Source organism: Sporisorium graminicola, chromosome SGRAM_8 (assembly GCF_005498985.1).
Source record: "Sporisorium graminicola strain CBS 10092 chromosome SGRAM_8, whole genome shotgun sequence".
In the NCBI taxonomy this organism is placed as follows: domain Eukaryota; kingdom Fungi; phylum Basidiomycota; class Ustilaginomycetes; order Ustilaginales; family Ustilaginaceae; genus Sporisorium; species Sporisorium graminicola.
In genome coordinates, this window is record NC_043738.1 from 340,837 (window position 1) to 365,405 (window position 24,569).

A 24,569-nucleotide genomic window follows, 5' to 3' on the forward strand; every position below is an offset into this window, starting at 1 on the left:
AAAGGGCGGCGCTCTTCTTCTTCCAGCGTCGCTCATTCAACATTTTGCAAAGAGCCGAACGTCAACAGCACTTTGACCACTTCGGAACACCCGCAAGCTCTTGCCATCCGAACCTATATGGCGCCCAGCTCAATCCGACTCAGGCTTTTCGTCACTCTCGACGACGACCATATGCAGCGATGATTCGACGAAGCTCTTAACCTGATAGGCACAACAGTAACGAGGACTCGCCTTTTGCTAGCCAATAGCTGGTCAGGCATCATCGTCCAACCATGTCGTCGGCAGGCTCGCCTCGCAAACAGGCTCCAGGCTCGCCTTCGAAGCGTCTCAAGCGCAAAGCTGCCGACGTAGACGATGCTGCTGATCCCTCCGCCAGCGCCGGCAGAGGCAGAACTGCATCCGCCAGTCCCTTTCGTCCCGACTCTGCCTCGTCTTCCACCACACCGTCGCCCGTCAAGCGTACCTCTACATCTTCCACATCACGGCGTGACAGCCGTGCATCTCGCACATTCCAGATCTCGGACGACTTTGGACAGGACGAAGATGCGCCATACGACGAAGAACTCGACGCCGATGGCGAGTTTGACGAAGAGTACGTCGGTCAGGATGCGCAGGGCGAGGAGGAAGATGACGAGGTCGAGAAGGTGGTCGCGACGCGAGCGTCTAGCTCGACCAGCACAATGACGCCATCGCGACAGTCCGCGAGGCCAAAGAGAAGCAATGCGCCCAATGTCTCGTATTATGCGGTCCAGCCGTTGCCGAGCTTTTCGGACGATGAGCAGGATGAAGAGGTGACACCTTCCATTCGAAGGCGAGGGAGAAAGGCAAAGCTTCCGGACACTTCAGATAACGATGTCGACACGGACGATGACGATGCCGAGGATCACATCCGCCCTACTGCAAGATCGAGCAGCAGAGGCACACGCACCGACACCCCGTCTACGTCAAAGCAATTATCCGGCAAAACTCCCAGACGACCCATCGACAAAGACGTCAGCGAGCAAAGCAGTGTCAAGCCGCCAGAACCAGAATTGTCCGAAGAAGCAAAGCAGCAGGCCAAGGCCGAAAAGGAAGCACACGATCTCCAATCTCGCTGGACTGAGGAGTACTTTGAGATTGTCGAACAGCTGCCCTTGGAAATGCATCGCACCTTTGCCCTTATGCGCGAACTCGAAGGTCAGATGCAAGCACGAGTGGGCACCATGGTCCAAAATATGACTGCTTACCGCGATGTCAGGATGGAGATGCAGAACCTTCTCGACGCCGGCAGCCCGGAGGAGCAGACGAATACACGCGTTAACGAGCAAAGCAGCAGTCGCAAGAGTGCACGTGGAGGGAGCGAGGACGAAGCAGAGAACTTGCTTGGTGGGTCACAGGACGGGCATAGAAACGGACAGTCATCAGCATTTCAAGATGACATCGATGGAGTTGAGGTCCACTCCGCGGACGGCATTCAAGCTAAAAATTTGTTCGACAAGGACGCGCGACGTCAACTGTTGCGCTCCATCTCGCTGGCAGCCAACGAGTCGGTCAAAGCAGCCGAAGAGAAGATGGGTCTCGCTGCTACTGCCTACAACTGGATCGATCGGCACATTCGTCGTCTAGACGCAGACATTTCTAAAGTCGAAAGCAGCATTCTCCTCGGCTTGCGCTCCGGTACGGAGGAGTCAAGAAACGCCAGAGAGGCGCTCGGCTTGCCGGTCGACGATGCAGGAGAAGAAGGCGCGGAAGATGGCGAGGATGGACGTACCCATGCCGGCGAGGGTATTAGCGCCGAGGCAGAGAGTGCAGCACTGACCAAAGCTGCTGGTGCCGCAAGGAGAGCCTCTGCTGGTGGCGCTGAGGGTGGCAGAAGGAGTACGAGGACCACCCCGAAAATGGGAGGGCAAGCGCAGCTCGCACCTTCGCCCAAGGGCACTCAACGATCGCTTTCAAGATCCCGTTCGCGTTCCGCCTCTACTTCTGCTGCCGCGGGTAGTAGCACCGACAAAACTACCGCCGCTGCATCAGTCAGTACCACTCGAGCAGGACGTCAAAAGACCACCTCGCCCGCACCTCTCGTCGCCAACGCCCGCATCACGCGCAAACGCAAACCAAAACCGCTCTCGCCGCAAAAAGGCGGTCGGCGCTCCATCGTCACCGCCACCCCGACCATCGTCTCGCCCACGACGCAACTCCCGCGCTCCTCCGGCACCATCGTTGGTCCCGACACGTCCGAGATGCCCTTCGACCCGACCGAGCCGACGTACTGCTACTGCGATCAGATCTCGTTTGACGAGATGGTCGCGTGCGATAACGAGGACTGCACCATCGAGTGGTTTCACTATGCTTGTGTGGGGTTGACCAGGCAGCCTAAGAACGAGTGGTTCTGTCGCTTTTGTGCGCCGCCGGGCTGGAAGGGCGAGGGGATGGCCGTGCCGAGCAATGCCAAACATAGGCCACCGGGGTTTAAGAAGGGCGTTGGAATCAAGGCGTAGCCGTCTGCTCTAGCCAATGCAGCTCACATTCATTCACGTTGCTCACAGAAAGGCTGTTTCACCTGCGCTCACAATCGTACATCGTCTGTCTGTCTATGTAAAGAGTCAAATTGAGTTGGATAAAGTGTGATGCTGTGTGCTACATCGCTCTCGCTCACCCCTCCAGTGTCTCACCCTCACTCTGCACTTTCCCCTGGCTCTCGCTTGGAGCATCGTCCTCGACATTCGCAATCCCGGCCATCTCGGCCAACGAATCAATGATGCGCTCGCAGCTGTCGACATGCCATTCGGCGAGCGTCTTGCGGTTGTTCGGCCCGATCATGGTTGTGTAGATGCCACTCCTGGTCAGCTTGAGCTTCTTGGGACTGCCGACGGGGGTACCGGACTTGAGCGGGGCTGGGGGCGAGATGAACAGCGGCTGGTCCTTGGGTACTTCGCGCGCTATGTCGATGCGGGCCGGCACGGGCGCCAGCGTTGTCTTGTCCGACGGCCCATCTGCCTCGGGCGAGAAGGGCGTCAAGCTCGAGAGCGTGCGGAACATGTCTTCGTCGGTCTTGTCGTCTCCGGCGCAAAACACGAACTCGGCATCCGGATGATCGTACAAGATGCGCTTGACGATCTCGCCCTTGTTGATGGCCAGCGGACGAACCTCGAGGTTCTTTTTACCCACCAGCACCTCGATCGCCAGCTTGTTCTGCGAGGTGAGGTTCTCCAAGTGCGCCTGGCATTCTTTCGCCTGGAACGAGCCAAAGTCAGGATCGGCGCCACGGTAGTGCCACGTAACTGCGCTCTTCTTCTGCTCGATGAAACTGCCCGCAGTGCGTTCCGTGTAGTATTCAAACACGCTGCGGATGTCCTTCATCCACGTCATGTCGAGCGTTTCCGTGAGGTTCTTGTACTCGTCCTCACCGGGCTCCTTTACAAATCCACCGTGCTCCGCCGAAAAGCCAATCCCGCGGAAGTGTCCGAGATGCTTGCCCAAAAACCCGGCATCGCGCCCAGAGATGATGTAGAAGATGTTCCTCTCGTCCTTCGACAGCACCTCGAGCGCCTTGAGCAGCCTCTCGGAAGGCAGCGCCATCTCCGGCACCTTGACGATCGGCGTCAGCGTTCCATCGTAGTCGAGCAGCAAGAGGCGCTTCTTGGCGTTGCGGTACTTGTTGACCATCTCCCTGCGATCCAGCGGTGGCGTCAGATGTGCCGAATGCTCGTTATGAAGACGCGTCAGCAGCTGCTTCACAAGACCCGCCGCCCACGTGTGCGATGTGTGCATCACCACCTGATGGTACAGCTGGTCATGCCTCGCCCGCTTCTCCTCATCGGTGAGGCGAAGCGCATAGTCGATCGCCTTGGCCACGCCGAAGATGTTCCAAGGATTCACCTGGATGGCCGAGCGCATCCGACCTGCCGTGCCGGTGAATTCCGACAGAATGAGGGGGCTCTTGTTGAAGCGGTCCTGGCAGATGATGTACTCCATCGATGTGGTGTTCATGCCGTCTCGCACCGAGGTGATGAGGGCCAGATCGGCGACCGAGAGCAGCGCAAAGTACTCGTCCCTATCGATGATCTGATGGTAGTGGTGAACGGGCGTGAAGCTGAGCGAGCCGAACTCGCCGTTGATGTGCGAGACGAGCTCCGACACCTGCCTCTCGAGCTTGGGTGAGTCGTTCAGCGCAGGCGCAGTGACCTGGATGAGCACCACCTTGTTGCGCCATTCGGGATACTCGGCGAGGAACTTGTGGAAGGCCTGCAGCTTCTGCACCACACCACGAACCACGTCCAACTTGTCCCTACCCACGAGGATCTTCTTGCCCTTGTACATCTCTCGAATGGCTTGGATCTTGGGCAGCACGCCCTCGGACGAGCTGTCCTTGGCAATCTTGACCGAGTCGATGCCAATGGGGTTGTAGGTGATGTTGGTGACGTGGCCGTTGGCCGACTCGACGGCATTGGACGAAGCCTCGTAACCACAAACACGGATGCACGACGACAAAAAGTGGCGCGAGTAGCTGAAAGCCTGGAAACAGGCAAGGTCAGCGCCGAGCATTCCCTCGAGGATCTCCTTGCGCTTGGGCAGGCATCGGAACACTTCGCTACTCGGGAACGGAGCGTGCACAAACAGCCCAATGACTGCATCGGGGACGAGCTTGCGCAGCATGAGCGGCACAAGCAAGAGATGGTAGTCGTGGATCCACACTAGGTCGCCAGGCTTGTATTCTTGGGCGATACGTTTGGCAAATGCCTCGTTGGCGGCGTAGTAGGCGTCCCAGCTGTACTCTTCCCAAGCGCGACGCTCCGAGTTGACGTCCTGCCAGAGCAAGTAGTGGAACAGAGGCCAGAGCGTCGCCTTGCAGTAGCCTTCGTAGTGTCCGTGTGCGACGTTGTAGTCAAGCCAGACAGGCACGTACTTGATGCCGTGCTCGCGATCGCCTACGTCGTTCTTGGCGGCGGCGGAAAGGCTGTTGTGCGCGGTAGTGGCTGCGGCAGTGGCTGCGGCGGCAGCAGCCTTGCCCTCCACCCGGGTGCCGTTGGTACGCGCAGCTGGATCTCCTGAACCGATGGGCTCGGCGCCGTTCATGACAGGAACAGGGACTTTGCTCACCGGCGGCTGATTGGATTCAGGGTCGACGGGAGCACCAGCAACAGGAGCCTGCTGCGGGACCCACGCGCTCGCCTTGTCGAGCGAAGCAAGTACCTCTTCGATCTCGCGTTTCTCGGCATCGGTCGTCTCGGAAGGATCACTCCGATGGTCGTTGCGCGCCTGCGCGGCAAAGTGAACGTCACCCGGCCATCCAATAAAGGTCTGGCGATGGGTGCTGCATAGACTGCGGATACCGCTGTTGAGGGCGGTATGTCCACGACGTGCGGTGAGCACCCACTGCGGCGGCGGCGGCGCCACGGGGGGCGATTCGGCAAAGGGGCTGTTTGCGTCGCTGGTGCTGCCCCACTGCCTCCATGGCTCTTGGTTGAAGCTGCTGAAGCTTGCACGACTTGCCGTGGACCACGTGGAACCTCTGCGGGATCCGACGGGGGTGAACCGGTCCTCTTCCGAGCACTCGCTCGTGTCGTCGACGACTTCGGTCATCATCCAAGCTCGACGACCTGCTTTGCGCTTGGCACGCTCCTGGTTCTCTCGCAGTCGTGCTTCGAAATCCTGACCCTCGAGCTCGGTCATGCCGAATCCGGGAGCAAAAGACGATCTGCGCGAGGCGGCACGGAAGCTGTTCTTGCGCGATACGATCTCCTGCAGCCCGGCCTGACGCTGAAGTTCGCGCTGCGCCTCCATGTCGCGCTTTTCGGCCTCTGCAGCCTGCTTGGCCGCTCTGCGCGCACGGGCAGCTGCCGCCATGGCAGCGACGCTGGCGGTGGCAGCTATCCTCTCCTCGCGTTGACGTTCAAAGTCGACCTCTGCGAGCGGACGAATCTCGAAGGGGATGTAGTGGCTGACGTGGATGATGCGCCCGCTGAGGGGCTTTTCGGGATGCCTTGCGTTGAAATCGTCCTCGAGATCCTTGACGACCTTGCGCATATCATCGAGGGTTTCGAACTCGGCCTGTGCACCGAGGTCACCTGTGGCAGCGGTTCCCAGACCCATACCGCCGATGCCGTCTGGACGCATCGAGATGCTGTTGGGAGGGGCGAGCGATTTGGGAGAGGCGACCAAATCTTGGTCTGGGTTGCCTGTCAATGGCGATGGATCAGCAGCACCAGCACCAGCGGTGTTATTGTTGGTGTTGCTGGAGTGTGACTGTGATGTAGAAAGAGACGCCGAGATGATGTCCGATTCGGCCTTCTGGCTTTCCCTCTGCAGCTGGAGGGTGTCGGGAGTGTGGCTGGTGCGGGGCTGAGCGGACGCCGAATCCACATCAGCCGTCGAGCCGTTTTGCAATGGAGCAGCGCTCTTGAAGTAGTCGACGCTGGATTGCTGTGATGATGATGAAGGTGCAGAAGCAGCAGCGGTAGCGTTAGCTTTAGCAGTAGGAGATGATGAGGAGGCGGTGGCAGCGGTGTTGGTGGAGTCGTGCGAAGGCTGAGTTGCTGAGGAGCGATCTGCTGCTGGTGGTAATGTCGGCGGCTCTTCCGCGAAGACACCAGGAGTGAGGGATCCACGACGATCAGGCGCTGGTGGAGCGCGGCTGCGCTGACTATGGCTGCTGCTGCCGCTGTTGCTTGTGCTGTCTGTCATCTCGCGTGTCCTCTTCGGCTTGGCAAGACGAGCTTTGAGAGCCGAATCTGAGTTCGTGGGTGATGGAGTGACTGAGAAAGTTCTCGATACAACAGCACCGTCCAAGCAAGCAACAACGGGGCACTTTCCGAACGGAACGGAGACCTGGGCCAAGCGCAGATCGAGGCGAATCACCTACCAATGTCGTGGTAAACCGGCGTCTGAATCCGAACCGGGGCGGCGTGAGAGCAGAAGCGAGCTGGTTGGTGGCGTCGGCGGCGTCGGCAGAGAACGGAAGAGCCTCGTTTTGTGCGTAGACACAACGAGATGCGAGAGTTGGGCTGCAGAAAGGTGATTCACGCAAAGCAAAACGTCGACCAGACCAAGCCAGCCAGCCAGCCTCCTTTGCCGATCTAAAGAAATCAGTCAGCGTGTGACAGGGGCGTTCAGATTGGAAACGCGGCGACTTTGGTTGGATGCCAAGAATGGGTTGGGAAGAGCCAAAGCCTATATGTCGCAGAGCAGAGTCTTTCGAAGCTGCGACTGAGGATGTGTAGGGGTAACGACGATGGGGGGTGGGTGAGTTAGGCTTTGGGTTGATGTCTGCTCAAAAGCAGAAAGCAAAGCCGGGAACGAGCGAGAGAGCTGGTGTTAGATACCGTTGCCGAGTTGCTCGCTGACGCCGGCTGGTGTGGGCGTGAGTACAGCTCTCGTGCCTTCGAATTTCTTCGAGAAGCCATGGAAAAAAAAGCCACGGCCAGTCGCGGGTGTGCAGATCAGCGAACAAAAGATTATCGCCGTCGTCACTTCTAGACGCTTTGATCAAGCAAATCAGGACCGAGCGCAGACTGTGGACAGCAGAAGCCACAGAAACGAGAAGCTCGCTCCCTTGCGCCAAGAGAAAAGAGGATCGCACATGCTGTTCTGTGAGCTTCTCTGGATCATGCCGTGCTTTCCTCCCATCATGTTTGATCTGCAGCTGGTTTCATAGTCATCCTTGGAATGGATGCTGAAGCTCGAGCCGATTCTGAAAGTTGTTCTAGTCAGTTCGCTCGCGGAAGATGGTTTGATTATTTGATGGAGAGAATTCCAAGGCTTCTTATCGCGGCCACATCGCCTTGCTCCTCAGCCTCTTTCTGGCGAAGAGTGGAGATTTCTAGCAAACCGAGAAACGCACGCGAATGCAGTTCTCATGTATGACTGAATCGTGCATCAGGCTTGATTGCCTCTGTTTGCCATGCTCTTTCTCCCCCTCTTCGCCGCCACAGAAACACGCAAAGCCAGACCGCATTGCTAAGCCGAGAGTCGAAGGGCGTCGTACAAGACAGGTAGCGGCTGCACGCTCCAACAACAGCGGCCACCTGAAGCAATCTTGCATGTCGTTGTCCGGCTTCTTGCTTCATTTGGAGCACCAACAAGATCCTCTCGCTTGGTTGAGCCGAGCTTTTTTGTCATCAGCATAGAAGCGTAGAAGCGTCTCGAAAGGATACCAAACAAAGTCTTGACCCTGTCATGAGTCTGAGAGGAGCATCGAAGCCAAGGCTGGGAAGGTCGTCGTTCAGCAGATCAGATACAGTCGATCGGGAGCGTTGACGTTGCGATCATCGGCCAGGTGCAAACATTTTTGTCAACATGGGGTGTTAATCGGCGATCTGACATGGTCAAAAAATGCGACAGCGTCCTGGCACGGATGCTCGAGCCCGACAGCTCTGCAACCCCACACTCCTTGCAATCTGCAACCATCTACTCTCGAGGCTTCCCGATGATGGACCGAGGCTCGATCTTGCAGCTTCATCAGTGTGTCTCCAGTCGTCCTGTCTCCTTGATCTCCTTCTTCGGTGGTCAGCCTCTTTAAAAGTCGGTCTCCTGTGTATGAAGGCTGATCACCTCTACTCTTACAGATCCTCTAAGCAGCATCAGAATGGCTGCTAAGATGTCTCCATGCTACATGTCGTCGGATTCTGCCAATGCGACCAATCGTTTTTAACAAACCGGCAAAATACAAAGGCTAGACTTGTAACACTCGGCGATCTTACGAAAGACACTCAAGGAGATCGACCTTCGCTTCTCTACTCACCGACCGATACGACTGGCAATATGACACACACCTCGGTCACATCCATCGCTGCGAAAACAAGAGGAAATTAGTTCACCATGAACGTGAATCGGATCGGAGCGGAAGGAAGGGACGCAGAAGCGAGGCGGGAAAGCGTCGACATCGCCTAAAACCGAAGTGTGGATCTCTTTTCCCCGCGCAACTCCCCCGCAAACCATGGCTGAGATTCACATCGGAGCTTCAAACCTTAAGATACGCTCTACGCGGAAATTTGCCCGCCCACAACAGCCTCTGATGTTGGTCCCAGTCTCTGCCTGACCAGGCTTGCTGACTTGCTGGGAGCCAACTGTGCGCTTTTACTGCGCCGCCTGCGGACATGCGCAGCTGAGTTATGCTGTTTTACACGTTTCTCATGCACGCACACCACTTGTTTCACGCCCACCTGCAGGCATTTCGTGAGCCGAGTACGCTAGGTTTACGATGCTCTGCTTCCATTTCGACATCCGCTTCCGATACACATCGATCGGCTCACTCGTGTTTCACTTCTCTGCTGTCGAACTCTGCAATGCCTCTGAGCCATATGCAATCTCTTGGCTTCCCAGATCGAGGGGACTCACTCTTTGTCAACCGGTACGAAAGCTTCCCAGCATGCTCAACATGGGACTCGGTCGAGTTCTGCGCGATAGAGGATAGTCGAGGCAGCAGCGGTCACGAGCAACCCTCAAGGACCTGCGCATCTAAACATCCGTGGAGGCGGCTAGAACGTCCCGATCGCCAACAGAGCATACGGCTCTGCTCGACCAACTCCGACTGCATTAGCTTCTTTCCTACCCGGTGTCTGGACTTCCCCCGCCGTGTGAAGATTGCAACTTCCTGGACCTACAGTACTTCTCCCTTCGTTGATGTTCGCCATTCCTATTTTCCCCGTTCTTTGCTCGAATCCGTATGACCTTGCATGATTCGCAACTGTTGCGGTACCACCCAGATCGAGGCTTCTTGACAGATCTGAGTCTAAGCTTGTCGACACAATGCCGAAAGAGGAGTACAGATCATCAATCTTGGACGTGGGCATCGGAGATATAAAGGGATCTTGAGTCGCTGCCTACTCGCGACAGAACTACTCGTTCCCCACCGCACTCTCCTCTTCTCTCCATCTTCCTCCCACGCCATCTGGAAGCCCCTAACCTTTAGAGCCGCTCGTCCGCTCACGGTCTTTCCTGGAATCGTTGCTGGATCTCCTCTACGCCTCCCACTCCAACTTCGAAGCCATCCTACTCCGTGCCCAAATATTGTGAAGCATCGACACCATGACGCTCGCCGTGATCCGCCTCGCCATCGTGGCTGGCCTCTTTGCCTCCTTCGGCGCGGTCAGCAGCCACCCGATCGAAGACGAACAGCCCCGTCGAAGGCTGCTCTCCCCCTCTGCACCCGCCACGGACACGTACGACTACATCGTCGTCGGAGGCGGCACCAGTGGTATGACGCTCGCCGGTCGGCTTAGCGAAAACAACAATGTTACAGTCGCGGTGCTCGAAGCAGGCATCGACTACCGCTCCAACATCATCAACCAGCAGCTCGTCGATACCCCAGGCTTCGACGTCTTCGGTGTCGGCGCTGCACCTAGTGAGTCGTTCGTCAACGCGCCCATCGACTGGAATTTTGTGACCGAGGGAGAGCCAGGATATGACAACCGCAAGGTGCACTATGCGCGCGGCAAGTGCGTCGGTGGCTCGTCGGCGAGGAACTTCATGCTCTACCACCGCCCGCCCAAGCAGGCACAGCAGACGTGGGTCCAGCTGACAGGCGACGGTCAATGGTCATTTGACAACACGCTGCCGTACTACCAGAAGACGTTCACCGCTTTCGGGCCCCGTCACGAGTTCAGGAAGGACGACCCGCCGGCCGAGTACAACCCCGCTGCGTTCCCTGGAAGCGGCCCGGTTAGTATTGGGTTCCCCAACTACGCCCAGCCGTTTTCCGGTCCGCTGCTCAACAGTCTCAATGAGGTTGGAGTGCCGACGACAAACGATATGAGTTCCGGTAACATCCTGGGTGCGCAGTACTCTACGTTGACGGTGGAGAAGACGAACGGGAAGAGGGCCACGTCGCGCTCATTCTACGACCAGGCGCTGACGGATGAGCGCGCCAACTTGAATGTCATCTTCCAGGCTCTGGCGAAGAAGGTGGTGTTCGATACGTCGGGCAGCAAACCCAAGGCTGTTGCGGTCGACTACACTCTGCCCTTGGGAGTCAAGAAGACGATCAAGGCCCGCAAGGAGATCATCATCAGCGCGGGAGCGTTCCAGTCGCCTCAGCTGCTCATGGTCTCCGGAATTGGACCTTCGGACCAGCTCAAGGCACAGAACATCCCCGTGCTCGTCGACAACGCCAATGTCGGGCAGCACATGCAGGACCACGTGTTCTTCGGTCCCACGTACACCGTTAACGTCGATACCCCGACCAAGGAGGCCAACGACCCCGTGTTCCTCGCCTCGTCCATCGCTGCGTTCAACGCGGAGAACCAAGGCATCTTCACCAACAACGTCGCCGACCTGATCGCCTTCGAAAAATGGAACAACACGTTCCTCGACTCGATCCAAGCTGGAGCGCTCAAAAGCAACCCCTCGGACTGGCCCGAGATCGAGTACCTCTCCGGCCCCGGCTTCATCGGCGACTTCAGCAACCTTGTGATCAACAACTTCATCAACGGTCTCACTCTGCAGCAGTTTGCTTCGCTGCTCGTTGCTATCGTCGCTCCCGTGTCGGAAGGGTCGGTGACGCTCAAGAGTGCGGATACGAGCGATCTACCCGCGATTCGACCCAACTGGCTCTCGAGCCCCGTGGACCAGCAGGTGGCGATTGCGGCCTTCAAGCGCGCGCGTGCCGTGTTCAATGCGAAAGCGATGAACAGCACGCGTACGAGCAACACGGAGAGCTTCCCCGGTCTGGACGTGGCTACAGACGACCAGATCCTCGCGAGCATCAGGAAGAACTTGATGACCGTGTGGCACGCCGCGTCGACGTGCAGGATGGCCAAGGACGCTCAATCCGGTGTGCTCGACTCGAACTTCAAGGTGTTCGGTGTGGATGCGCTGAGGGTGGTCGACGCCTCTTCGTTCCCGAGGCTGTTGCCCGGTCATCCCCAGGCTGTGTGCTACATGATCGCTGAGAGGGCGGCTGATATTCTTCTTGCTGCTAACAAGTGATCGAAGCCTCGGTGACACTCCCGATCCTTCCGACCTTCTCTTCTCCCTCTTGACGTAGTTGCGCGGTTTCTCTTGTCAGTCACGCTGTTTTTATGACTGTTCTCGATGCGAATGTACCTCTTTTTATCAGGCTTGCATGTGTGTGAGTTGCCCATGACGCCGGTGGTGTTCGTCGACTGGGGGATGTGGAGAGACAGGATCGCAATGTGTCAAGAAGTGCAATCACTGTTAGAAATGGTTTTTTTGCATCCCTTTTCTCGAATAAATTGTTTAATTTTGCCAAACGGAATATTATTTTAAATCAATCTTGTTCAGAAGAAAGCTGTATTGGCCTGAGCGTGTTGCTCTTCCTTCCAACAACACCACCCGTTTTGTCTTCTCCAGTCACTCACACACACCATTTACCACAGCTGCCGTTATTGCGGAAGCCAGGCAAACAGGATGCAGGTGGAAGCAAGTGGCGCGGGTAGAACCGCGACTTCACCACTACCAACACCTCTACTCGACGCGCAAGTAGCACAGGCGAGCACCTCGAAAAGCGTCGCGGAGGCGCAAGTTGCGGATCTATCGTTGTTTCTCCAATCCTCCTTCGACGCAGGGAGCTATGTTTCGGGTCTTCTTGCCGACGTCGACTCAGGATTTGCCGAGACGGGGCAGCAGGCCGTCGCTGGATCGTCAGCCAAACACCTTGCCTTAACCCCGTCTTCACCGACACGCAAGCCGAGCATCTCGCTCTCCACCCCCATCGACACCACGACCGAAGCTGCAGATGCCACCACAAGGAAGCGCCAACAGGCTCAGGAGGATCTGGATCTGTCGCTGGCCATTTCACGCCTCAACTTGGCGATTGAAGAACTGAACCGCTCCATCTCAACGCAGGTCAACGCCAACGCGCCGGACCTGCTCCGCCGCACCTCGAACCTCTCGCTCATGCAGACTGGGATCGGCGAGACGCAGCAGGGTCTCAGGGGCTTGGACGAGGAGGTGTCGAGGCTGCGCGCCAAGGTACATGTGCCGTTTGTGCGCGTGGTGGAGCTACAGCGCGAGATGAAGCTGTTCGATGGGGCGGCGGAGCTGGTTCGGCGGACGAGAGGGGTTGTGGGGTTGGCGAGGCGGTTGGAGAGCCAGATGGAGGCGTTGTTTGCGCGCAAAGATGGTGGTGGTAGGGCGGATGCGGATGGTGAGGCGGAGGATGCGGTGGTGGGCCAGGTGCATGAGAGAGATCTGTCGCGGGCTGCACTGCTCGTGGCCGAACTCACGTCGTTGCTCGATGCGGAACGTCTGCTGCAAAAGCAAGAAGGCGAGACGTCGCTGCTCGATCTCAAACTCATTCAGGACCTCATACCCACCATCGACAGCGCGCGCAAAACCATCATCGACTATATGGAAGACATGATTGTGCGCGGCTTGCGCGATCTCTCGCCACTCATGCTCGGCTCGTCGCTCCAGACGGCGTTTAACATGCGCATGCTACCCACGCTAGTCCAGGACCTGCTCAACGACCTCACCGAAGTGGTCAAAGAACGCACCGCTGCAGCGTTCGACCTGGATTCGCTCGCACAGCAGCTCAAACTGCCACTGCCCTCACTCGATGCACCTGCACCCACATCCTACTCGGCCTACCGCAGTGGACGCAGAGGCGCGGCGCACGATGACGAACTTCGACACCAGCATCAGCAGCAACAACAGGTGTGGTCGGACAGCGTGTGGAAGAAGCTCGAGTCGCTCGTGGCCGTCGAGATGGGCGCGGTCTGCAGCAAAGTGTATCTGCTCGAGAAGGTCTTGAAGCTGAAAACCGATAGCGAGACGGGCGTCAACTTCTTGGACGCGGCGTTGGAGGTGCTGGGCGACAAGCCGAGCTACACATTCTGGCTGACGTTTGCGCAGAGCTTGCAGCAGCAGGTATCGGCGGTGTGTGCGCGGTCGGCGTGGCTGGCACAGCTGCTGTCGGTCGGCGGCAAGGCTGCAGATGGATATCCCAAGCTGATCCGGCTGTTCCAGGAGTTTTTCGCAAAGATCTCGGTATATACCGATGTGCAGTATACCGCTTCGCATCAGAGCCCCGAGACGGTGATCCTGCTCAAGGGCTTGGGATCGCTCGAGAAGGCGTATGTGGAAAAGATCACTAGTCGCACTGCCGAGGTGTTGGCCCAGGCCCTGTCATCGCTAACTGCGGCGTCGGGGCCTGGTAATGGCGCGAGACGAGTGGTGGTGCGGGAAGAGGAGGCCGAGGCGGTGGTACGTTCGATCGCCAATGTGTTGGATACGACGCGGTTCGATCCGTTGCTCTCGCGAGCTGTGGTGGTGCAATGCACTGCATTGGTCGGCCAGTTTGCAGCGCGCATCGAGGCGGTGGCGGCGAACGAGGAGAGAGCGTCGGAACAAGTGTTGGAGCGTCTTCGGAACATGCTGCCGATCAAGGGGGTGGACGAACAGACAGAGCAAATCATCGAGGGCCTACTGAAACCCTCAACCTGCACCTCACTGCCGAATGCTTAGAGCGCTCCCAGACAACCCCACACACACACTGACTTGGATCACATTCGCGCCGCACGCACCGAAGACACACCTGGGCTGGCTCTGTGGCACCCGACGATATGAATTCACCCACTGCGGAAGTCAAGCGTCAAGATGAAACTGCCTAATCTCTACTCCTGCCTCGGCGAAGATCATCTTTGTCCGAGTATCCATACTGTACTCCAACTGATATACCACCTTCTTGATCCCCGTTTGAATGATCTTGACCGCACACCGCAAGCAGGGACAAGTATTGCAATACATGGTCGCGCCACCGGCTGCGATCTTGCCCCTGCCTGCCTCGAGCAGTGCATTTTCCTCGGCGTGGAGGCAGAGGCACTCGTCGAGATTTTGGCCGCATGCGCTGCTGCCCGTGCGCGACCCGGACACCTGTGCTGTTGTGGTAAGAGTGTTATTGCACCGCGCGCATCCTCCTTGGTTGCAGTTCTTGAGGCCGGAGGGAGTGCCGTTGTAGCCTGTAGCGAGGATGCGGTTCGAGGCGACGAGGACCGCGCCGACACGGCGCTTCATGCAGTTGCTGCGCAGCGAGGCGAGGTTGCACAGTTTGAGGAAGTACGTATCCCAGCAGGGACGCAGGCGTTCTTCTGAGGGCAAGTTGAGCGTCGTAAGGTGGGTATCAAGTGAGGAAAGGTGCGCGAAGTCGTTGTTGATGCTGAGGTGGACATAGCGGCGTAGTGCGGTCAGACCAGTAGGTGGTGTGTTTGGGTTGGAAGGGGCATCAGCGCCACCCGAGGCGAAGGCGGAAGTGGAAGAAGATGAACGCAGCGATATGCTAGCCACATTGTCGATGATCCCATTGCCGCCGGTCAACGAGCTACTGCTCGATCCGCTCGCCAGCGCTGGCCGCCCACCTGACACACCGTTGGAACTGGGCGCTGACGGACTACCGAACGAAAGTGCATCGTCGATGCGCACAAACTGCTCCAACCCAACCGGGCCATGTTTCGACTGAAACCGCTCCCATCGCATCAACAGGGGTGCACCCACCTCAACACACAGGAAGAAGGGTCGCTTGATAAACGCATCCAGATCGCCGACTGTGTGCAAGTCGAGCGTGACGAAGCGCTGATCCCATCGATCCGTGACGTAGTCGAGCATCAGTTTCGAGCTCGGTAGCGAGGTGATTTTGGGAGCGGTGGTCGTGGTCGCAGCATCGTCAGAGGATGAGAGGGGGTCGATCTTGAGCAGCTGGAAGTCATGCTGGTCGGAGAGGTAGTGAGCGACAGACGCTTTGCCAGCCCCCGGTGGACCGATGAGGGCGATCAACATCTCTTCGCTTCACTGTCTTGTGAATCGTGCTGGTCGATGTTGGTTGTATTAGATAGAGGCAAGGCAATAAAGCAAACGAACGACACCTCGATGGGGTAGTAGCGGTGACGATGGTGTTGGTCTTCTTCTTTCTCTCTGCGCCGCGTCTTATTTTCCAATTTACGCGTTGTGAGCATTGAATCGCGCTTTCCCGTACAAGCTCGGGGGCTGGTATTTCAGATGCTTAGTTGCTGCCATTTGGTTCGGATCAAAAGAGGTCTGTCTATATACTTGTTAGAGCAGCTGGCTCCAAAAAGCCTTGGTGGCAAACCTTGTTTCCGATCAACAATCAAGCTCTTCGGCCAAAGATAGTCACGCACACGAGCAAGATGTCACAAGGTAGCCACATCGATGCTGCGATTCTCAATGACAGCCATACTAGGAGTGTTGCAGCACAAGATATAGAACCTTCTACCGTTTGTACCAGCTGCTATGCGCGCCCAGTAGCTCTACATGAGCACGGAAAAGTAGTGAGGAGGATGTCTTCGACGCCACAGTGCTCAGTGCCGGACACATGCCCTGGCCGGTCTTTGCCGCATCTGTGCGCCGCTACGGCGTGAAACCTGGTGATGCGTTCCTCGCTGTAGGCGGAAAGAAACAAAGGGTAGTTTTCGTGTCTTGGACCGGAAACGAGACGCCTGCCGGCACAGGTAACATTGGCTTTGATGACATTCTGGACGGAGTCTCCTACCTCTCCGGCGCCGTACTTCACACACTGGATCACAGCATACTCACCAAACGCCACGATAGCTCATCTGGAGCTTGTTTGCCAGTTGCTCGCTTTGGTCAGCAGCGACCAACTCCGTACTCTCTCTGCATACGAACTCAGCACTATAACAGATGCCCACATCGAGTACGTAGTGGTCGGTCATATCCATGACAAATATGCTTCGATCATCTACGAGCACATCAAATCCAAGCCAGTTCTATCACAGGTCATAGGTGGGTGTCTGGGTCGTGGTTGTAAAGCGTTTGTTCCAAAGGTACATCCCCGAGACATATACTGCAGCATGAATCCAGGTAAGCCTGTTGTGGTTAGGCATCGTCCAAGTCTGTGCTTATCAAAAAGAACACACTAAAAATACAAAGATGAGTGCAGATTCTCACGGAGTGGCGCGAGCCGCTGTCATGAGACTAAGGCCTGTGCTGCACAACTATGCAGAGTTGGCTACCCACTGGTGCTAAGGGGAACAGCTTACTGAAGGGAGCAGTACGATCTGTGAGAGTCGTATCGAAGCTGCGAGGCTCCCAACCCGAAAGCGACACCTATGTATGTAGCGGGCTGGCCAGACGAACCAGCCTACCACCTTCACGACCATCTCCAGACGATTCCTGTCGTCGCTATCGTACCGACTCCCGTCGTCGCTATCCTGCCGATTACCAATGAGTAGCCTTTCAAGCAATTCACCTTTGCAGAACACTGTCGTTCATGCTTACTTAAGTGGAAAACCTCCAGTTGCAGGCGTCAACTACACGGACCCAGTGACTGCGCCCACCTTCTGCGCAGAGGATGGCGGGATCTGGAACAGCAGCATCTACTATTGCACTCCGGCTCCTGGTTCGAACTTCACTACTCTTTGGGACAACGTCACAAAACACAATCGAGACAGCGCGATCGGCTACGATCCCGCGGCCAACACTGCGCGCCCTTTGGCATCGCCTGCAATCAAGCAACTCGCTCTCCTGGCTTGCGTTGTGGTCCTGCTCACGTCGGCAGTTCAGGCACTAGTGTAAACTCAAACTGATCCTTGTCATTCTAGCTAGCTTCAGTATCTCCTGCAATCAATCATCTGTTGTGACAATCCAAATTGAACTCAATGACGATGGACCCGCAGCATCCGCCTGACGACGAGCGCTATCAGCGCCTTGCGCGCGACATAGATGCGACCTCTGACCCTGCCGCAGTCCCCGTCGACGTGGCAGCCGAAAAGCTCGTCCCTGCTCTTGCGCCCAAGCATCCTCTCTGGAGCGAACGTTGGGCAGCATGCTGGCCTAGAGAAATGTGGTCATACAAGTGCAAGTTGAAAACGATCGGCCAAAGGAACCACTCCCAGAAGTGCAAGGCCAAGGAAAAGCACAAGAAGGACAACAGTGCTCAGGATGCTCAGCCTCTCGACGTCTAAGCTGCCCAAGGCACTGTGCCACATCGCACATGCTTCAATCTGTCATGAAGAAAAACACGTCCCACTCTGTTTACGATTCGCGATACAACGATTTGATGATGCAGACATTTTACAACTTCGACCCCTTCCCACTCACGCCCTTGTCTTCCTTCCTCGCACCCTCCGCCTCCGCCTCCTCCTCCCCAGCCTCGATCTCCGGCGGCTTGATACTCCGAATCGGCGCCAGTCTCCACTGCAGATCCTTCAGCGCCTTCGACTTGGCATCCGGCTTCCACTCGTCATAGCTCTGCAGCAGCGCCAGCATGTCTTCCGCAAACAAGCTCCTGACATGCTTGTCCTCGAACAGCCCGCGCAGCGACCACGGCAATTCGTACGGATTCCATCGCTGTGCTTCGAACGCCTCAGAGACCAGCACTGCTGCATTGCCAGAATCGGTGTCCGAGCTCGAGACACGGCGCGCCGACGAATTCGCAGAAGCCGCCGGTGGGGACGCTTTGACACCCGGAGGACCAGGCACAAACGTCGGTTCCGCCAGAGGATGCGTCACCTCAAACAGATACCGCGTTGCCAGATCATACACCGCTTTCTCCTCGTACACCTGCGAGTGTCCCTTGCCGCCATACAAGCTCCCCGCCACACTCGCCGACAGCAGCGTCAACAAATTGTGATCACTCAACCCTGCGTTCCTGACCGCCACGCAGAGCACCAGTAGATTCGTCAAGAAATCCACCTTGGGGAACGCCTGCCCGTCAATGTAGAGCGCGCGCAAGATGCTCGGATGGTTGTTGCTCGAATTGAGCGCCGAGTAGATTGGCACCACATTGTCGTCGGTCGACCCCACATAGACGCACTTTACCCCCGCATCCAGCACGATTTTGAGCGCCGCCGTGTACTGCTTGGATACAGCCGTCGACGACGACTGAAACTCGAACAGCTCCTTGGCCGCTGCCGTCTCAAAGTAATTGATGTAGCTCGCGGTGACGGACGACTTGAGATGCGCAAACGGCCCGTGATGGATGCCGCACATGGCAAGCAGACAGATGCGCGTTTGTTCGGCTTGCACGATGCGCTGCTCGATCAACCGCGCCAGAAGTTGTGTCGCCACCACTGCACCCTGCGAGTGCGCCGACAGGAACAGTGCATCTGCGTGCTTCAAGTCGTTGACCCAGTTCGGTCTGCTGATCAGTTCCGAAAACAACCGGTCCACGCGATCGGCCACCTTGCCGTTGCCCTGCAAGGAGATGGCAGTGATAGCTTCGGGGTTCAGCTCCAAGCCAGCCTCCAGGAAGTGGCGACGGATTGACTCGGTCTGCATGGCCGCAAATTTGGCCGAAGTGCCTGTCGGCTCGCCAATCATGTTCTTAAAGATACTTTGTGTAAACCAGCCATGCACTCCAATAACGACAACCTTGCCAATACCGGCAGTCCCTTTCGACTGCGCCCGTTCGTGCATGCCCACAGTCGACCAGGCTCGAGGAAGACGCTGAGCAGAGCCGGCGACTTCTTTAAGCGCAGTCTCGACGCCCTTATCCTTGCTCGACCCCGCGCCCGTGGCTTTGGCTTTACCTGCTAGGCGCTGAGTGGGTCGGCCGCCCTTGGAGGCGGACGCATTGGAACCAAGGCTAGGCTCCCCGTACGTCGAAAAGCGCGTCGGCCGCTTCATGCGCTCCAGATCAGGCACTTTGCTGAAGAGGTAGCTGTTGACCGCGCTCAACGTCCTTTCGAGCACACCAACCTTGGGCGGCCACATCCTCGGCGCTCTTGCAAAAGTGTCATCAAATGAAGGCAGAACCAAGTTGGGCGGCACCATTGGTACAGGATCGCCGGCAGACCTCGTAGGCGTAGTAGCGCCCGATCGAGAGGGGCCAGACCCGTTGGGTGCCACGTTTTTGCTAACATCCTTGGCTGGCTGTGCGCTGCTGCTGCCGCTGCCGGTGTTGACGCCACTTGCAGTATCGTTTCTGGTTTGGGCGGAGTCGGTTCGCTTCCCTTTGCCAAGTCCCATGGCTGACGCGGCTGTGGCGTTGGCAGCTTTGGTGATAGCCACCTTGCTGAGATTCTTGACGCTGTCCTTGCTCATGCTCGTCGACAACGGAGTGGCTGAACGGGAGTGCTCAGCATCACCAGCGAGGGACGACGACCTGGACCCAGTCACGCTGCCATTGGTAGTCGTTCTAGAACGTGGCTCTCGCGCCGCATCCGCGGTGAGCCTATCAGTTTTAGTAGCTGCGATGGCCCGAGCCGCCGTTGGACGAGCCGGTCCATCGATTTCGCTGATATCCATCACCTCCATGCCATCGTCATTCGTAATGGCTTCGGGTGCTTCTCGCGGAAGATTTGCGCTGCGAGAGCCAAAGAACTTGATCCAGCCGCCGCGTGTCGATTCGTTAAGCACCGCTTTGTTGGCATCGAAGACGGCAGCCGACGCATCCCTAGCCAGTGCATCGGCCTTGACTTGCTCAGCAGGCGTGCGTGGTGGCACCTCAGCAGGAGCTTCAGCGGGAGTGGAATCGACTTGCGCAGCACTGTCGTTAACAGCCAACTCCTCCTGCTGCGCATTGTACACCCAGGTCGGCACCCAGCTGGCCAGGTACGAAGAGTAAGTCCACGAGCCTCCGTCCGGTGCTGTTGGTGCCGTGGCCTGATGGCCATCCTGGTCGATGTCCATCGGCATAGCTGTGTCTTGTGGATACTCCGAGCCAGCAGCTCGAGGAGCAGCGGGCAGTGCATCCGGCACTTGGAGCTGTTGAGCGGCCGAGGTCGCATCCACCTCTGGCCGGTCCTCGTGGCCAGACCAGAACCTCCATCGCCAGGTTGCACTGGGTTGTCTAGCATTGCTGCCTTCCGAGGCTTCTGCTGCTGGACCAGTTGGAGGATACGAGGCTTGATGCTGGACAGGCTCGGCGGTGGCACCTTCATTGTTGGCTTGCACCCGGCTGTCCTTGGTGGTGACGGTGACGCCCGGTCCCGACGCTTGAGCTGCATCTGGTGCAGGCGGGTCAAACATTTTGCGCAAACCAGATACGGGCTCTTGCACTTCGTAACGAGCGCCCATCCAGCCTCGCTTGACAATGGTCTTGTATGTGACCGTGTCTTTGCTATCGTCGCGTCCTTCTTCGGTGATGGCTTTCTTGGTCTCCTGCGCAAGAGCATCAGCGACCTCTGCGGGTGCCGATTCCGCCATCTCGACGTTCTTCTGCTGACCAGCACCGTCGTCGGCAGCCTTTGCGACCGCCCCAGCCGTTACATCAGGATCAGGAGGCGCGATGTTCCGCCAAGGCAACCACGACACACGTCGCTCTCGAACCGGGATTTGAGCAAGCGCCGGCTCAGCCTTGATGGTGGCATCCGAGTCGCGACCTCCAGGAAACGCCGCCCTTTGGTCGCCCAAAGGCTGAGCAACGCCTTTGCCATCCGCCGAAGAATGGAAAACATCTTTGTAGCCAAGCGATCTCCTAAATGCAGCTTCCTCCTCACTCATGGGTGGAGGCGGTTGGTCGTCTGCGGAGTCCATAACGTGCATCGGCTCATCCTTCATCTCGGAAGGTACCTGATCCTCTGCCTCTGCTGCCCAGCCAAGTCCGAACCACGTCTTTCTGCGCGGCGCTGGCTGACTCGGAATGAGCTGCATGGGAGGAGCCTTGATATCCTTGGCCGTTTCTTCGAGCTTTGCGCTTGAATGCGGAGACGAGCTGCGTTCCATCTCGTCGGCACTGCGTTTTGCCTGTGTGGGCGAGGCTGCCGGTGATGTGGGCAGTCCGAGCCCTAGATCCGTCGCACCGAGCTTGCGCGGCGACATCACGCCAGAGGGCTGTGCAGGTGGCTTGTGGATGTAACTCTGCGGCCTCCGTCGGGGAGACAGAGGCTGAGCGCGAGCAGTAGGCGAGGTAATTCGAGGTGCACTGGTTTGCCTTGAAGTCGAGGTCGGCACGACCGATTGATTCGACGTAGTCTGTGTTCTAGTTGCCGTTGCTGCAGGAGACTCCACCGCAATGGTCGGAGATCGCGCAGGCACACATTGTCCAGAAGGGGCTCTGGCTTTGACGGTAGCATTTCTCGCTTGAAGCGAACCCGAAGCACTACGGCTCTGAAGCTGAGCTGCATGCCCATGCGCAGTCAGATGACTCTTGTTGTCCACCGTACGCCCGGTGACGGGGCTATCATCGATGCCGAGTTCAGGCGTTTGTGCCTCGAGGGAAAGCTGTTCCAGGAACTGGCTCGTAGGATTGCGGAAAGTGACCGAGTAGTTTGAAACGGATCGAGGCGCTCGCGAGACCGCAGACAGCGTCGCATTATGTCTCACGCTCGTAGAGGGGGCATTTGGCACAGCTCGTTGGCTGTTGACGCTGTTGAGGGTCGACGAGCTGGCAACTCTTCGTAACGACTCGGCTGCACCTTGGGGTCTGCTCGCGTTCTGACCACTGGGCGCAAGGGTAGCCACTCTTTGGGCTTGCTTTTGGCGCTGAAGATCGTCTTTGGCCTGTGCCTCGTTTAAGAAGCGTCGAAAGTCGTCGCTCTCGTCGGCGCTTGTGAGAGCAGCAGAGGTGGAAGACTTTGCCACCGATAGCGACGAAGGCGGCAGTGCCGTAGAAAAGTGAGAGCCGGAAGCACTGCGTGCGCTGGTGCTCAGGCTGCTCACATTCGAGGACATGGAGGTCGAGTGAGGCAGTCCGCGACGGTGACCTGCTCCTGTTCCTGTTCCTGCTCCTGCTCCTGCTCCTCTTGTCTGTGCCGGAGAGGCCGAGATTCGACCCGAGGGAGCGGCCGATGTCGACGAAGCGGTTGCTGCGCGATCGTGCGTCCAGGCGAAAGGCATCGTGTCTGACAGGAAGCTAGACGGCCTAGCTCAGCTTGCTTAGGAGTGAAAATGACAAGTGGCTGGCGATGCTAAATGCGCAGATTGTAGACATGAGCAGTTGCCTCGGCGTCCGCCTTTCGCTTCAGCGCCGCTTCAACATGCAGCGCTGCGTTCGTTTGTCAGTGTAAAAAACGAATTGTCCCGTAGGATCGTCCGTAGGAAGATGCCTAGTGGTGGGGATGGTGATAGCGGCTCCGATAGGGATGGGGCCAGACGATGAGGTGCTGATAGCCACAGTTGAATGCAAGACACAAAACAAAGCACACCTCTGAGTGTCTCTATCGCTCTCACGTTCACTCAAAGCAATTTAGCTTAGACCTCTGTCTCTCTTCCTTCGGCTCTCAACCGGCACAGTGTGTGTATGTGGTTTTTGTGTTTTGTTTTTCTTTTTGAACTGAGCTGAAAGCGGCCCACACCTTGAGTTTCTGCCGGGTCAGGCACCCTGCATGCAACTCTCACGCAGCCCGCACGCTCCCTCTCCCTGTTTCACTCTCTTGTCCTCCACATCAGAGCGCAGTTCCAACTCAGCCTCTATCCCAAAAATGGAATGAAAATGTTAAGCTGTCGGGTTCAAATGGACCCTGAATGGCCACAACAGGATCAAAGGTCGACCACTTCTCACCTCGCCCATCACTGATGCCGTTCGCAGTGCTCGTATCACCAACGATGACAGTGGCACCTATGATAGATCCATCCTGGCATCGCCTACCAGAAGACGCATTTGGCGCCGGACCGTCCACTCTCACACCGCTGGATCCTTCTTCCTCCATACCTCGCGCTGACGAGTCGGACAGCGATGGTTCCGAATGGTCCTTCTGCGACCAAGAGGAGCTCATCACTTTGGACCTGGGCACGGAACGCGTCGCCAAGCGCGCACTGTTGGGATACTCTGTCGGTCTGGACTACAGCGATGCTGATCCAATCCCGGCGGCTGCTTCGTCGAGCTCGAGAAGTATAAGAGGGTTTAGAGGTAGCGGCGGGGTCGGCGATGGAGTGGAGATGGACAAACGCATCAAACGAGGCACTGATCCCAAATCTTCCCTCGTTAGTAGCTCGAACGGACCGCATCTAGGCGCGGGAAAACAGCTCTCCATCACCGGTCTCGACACATCTACTCCACTACTGAAGATCAACGACACCGTGTTGCGCGGTAGCAACATGACGCTGTTCGGAAGCGAGATCGTGATCGTCGACCACTTCGACCCCACACGCCCTCGGAACAGCCAGCACCGCCTACAACCCATCCCACCATCAATCTCGGACGGCCGTGCGAATCTTGCCTCTTCAACCACGCGGAGGCGGATCCTGTTCAAACCGATCTACGACCCCGCAGCGCGCGAAACCAGCACCGAGGACGGAGAAGGATACGAGAAGCTACGCGCACTCGCCAAACCTCCTGCCTACGTTCTCGCGAACGAGGCGAAGCAATCCGCTCTTGATGAGCAGCACAGGCTAGCTTCGCTAGCAAATCTGCTGAGTGCGCCGTCAGACGCTCAAGCCGATTCATCACAAGCTGGGGTAGGCAGGGGCAAGAACAAGAGGAAGGATGTTTCACAAGGAGAACAAATGATCCGCGCTATGGAGAAAAAGATTCGGAAAGCCGCCAAGCTGTATGATGAAGAACAGAAGGAGCAGCGAGAGCATCAGGATGCAAGTGCTACACCAAAAGAAGGGGCGGCCGATCAGTCGCAGCACGAGATCGAATCAGGGAGTGCGGATCAGGGGAGCATTGCTGTACAGGACCCACCTCCATCGTTCGAGGGCCCGTCTTGAGCCACCTTTCAAGCATGTCTGCAAACAAAAACTAAATCCGCATCGCACACTCACGATCATTCTGT

The 24,569-nt window shown here is 57.4% G+C and overlaps 7 protein-coding genes across 7 annotated transcripts; 4 read left to right on the forward strand and 3 right to left on the reverse strand.

The window, feature by feature from the left end:
* Positions 1-272: 272 nt before the first annotated feature.
* EX895_005902 (uncharacterized protein) lies at positions 273-2,477 on the forward strand (the record flags this gene model as incomplete). Its single annotated transcript, XM_029886494.1, has 1 exon — positions 273-2,477. The coding sequence occupies one exon, from the start codon at positions 273-275 to the stop codon at positions 2,475-2,477; it is 2,205 nt and encodes a 734-aa protein (XP_029736807.1).
* A 154-nt stretch (positions 2,478-2,631) lies between these two features.
* EX895_005903 (uncharacterized protein) lies at positions 2,632-6,663 on the reverse strand (the record flags this gene model as incomplete). The annotated part of the gene is made up of 1 exon (XM_029886495.1): positions 2,632-6,663. The coding sequence occupies one exon, from the start codon at positions 6,661-6,663 to the stop codon at positions 2,632-2,634; it is 4,032 nt and encodes a 1,343-aa protein (XP_029736808.1).
* Positions 6,664-10,005: 3,342 nt separating this feature from the next.
* On the forward strand, positions 10,006-11,904 carry EX895_005904 (uncharacterized protein; the record flags this gene model as incomplete). Its single annotated transcript, XM_029886496.1, has 1 exon — positions 10,006-11,904. One exon carries the CDS (start codon positions 10,006-10,008, stop codon positions 11,902-11,904), a length of 1,899 nt encoding a protein of 632 aa, XP_029736809.1.
* Positions 11,905-12,345: 441 nt separating this feature from the next.
* On the forward strand, positions 12,346-14,403 carry EX895_005905 (uncharacterized protein; the record flags this gene model as incomplete). Its single annotated transcript, XM_029886497.1, has 1 exon — positions 12,346-14,403. One exon carries the CDS (start codon positions 12,346-12,348, stop codon positions 14,401-14,403), a length of 2,058 nt encoding a protein of 685 aa, XP_029736810.1.
* Positions 14,404-14,523: 120 nt separating this feature from the next.
* EX895_005906 (uncharacterized protein) lies at positions 14,524-15,711 on the reverse strand (the record flags this gene model as incomplete). The annotated part of the gene is made up of 1 exon (XM_029886498.1): positions 14,524-15,711. One exon carries the CDS (start codon positions 15,709-15,711, stop codon positions 14,524-14,526), a length of 1,188 nt encoding a protein of 395 aa, XP_029736811.1.
* Positions 15,712-17,982: 2,271 nt separating this feature from the next.
* On the reverse strand, positions 17,983-22,689 carry EX895_005907 (uncharacterized protein; the record flags this gene model as incomplete). Its single annotated transcript, XM_029886499.1, has 1 exon — positions 17,983-22,689. The coding sequence occupies one exon, from the start codon at positions 22,687-22,689 to the stop codon at positions 17,983-17,985; it is 4,707 nt and encodes a 1,568-aa protein (XP_029736812.1).
* A 708-nt stretch (positions 22,690-23,397) lies between these two features.
* On the forward strand, positions 23,398-24,504 carry EX895_005908 (uncharacterized protein; the record flags this gene model as incomplete). Its single annotated transcript, XM_029886500.1, has 1 exon — positions 23,398-24,504. The coding sequence occupies one exon, from the start codon at positions 23,398-23,400 to the stop codon at positions 24,502-24,504; it is 1,107 nt and encodes a 368-aa protein (XP_029736813.1).
* Positions 24,505-24,569: the final 65 nt, after the last annotated feature.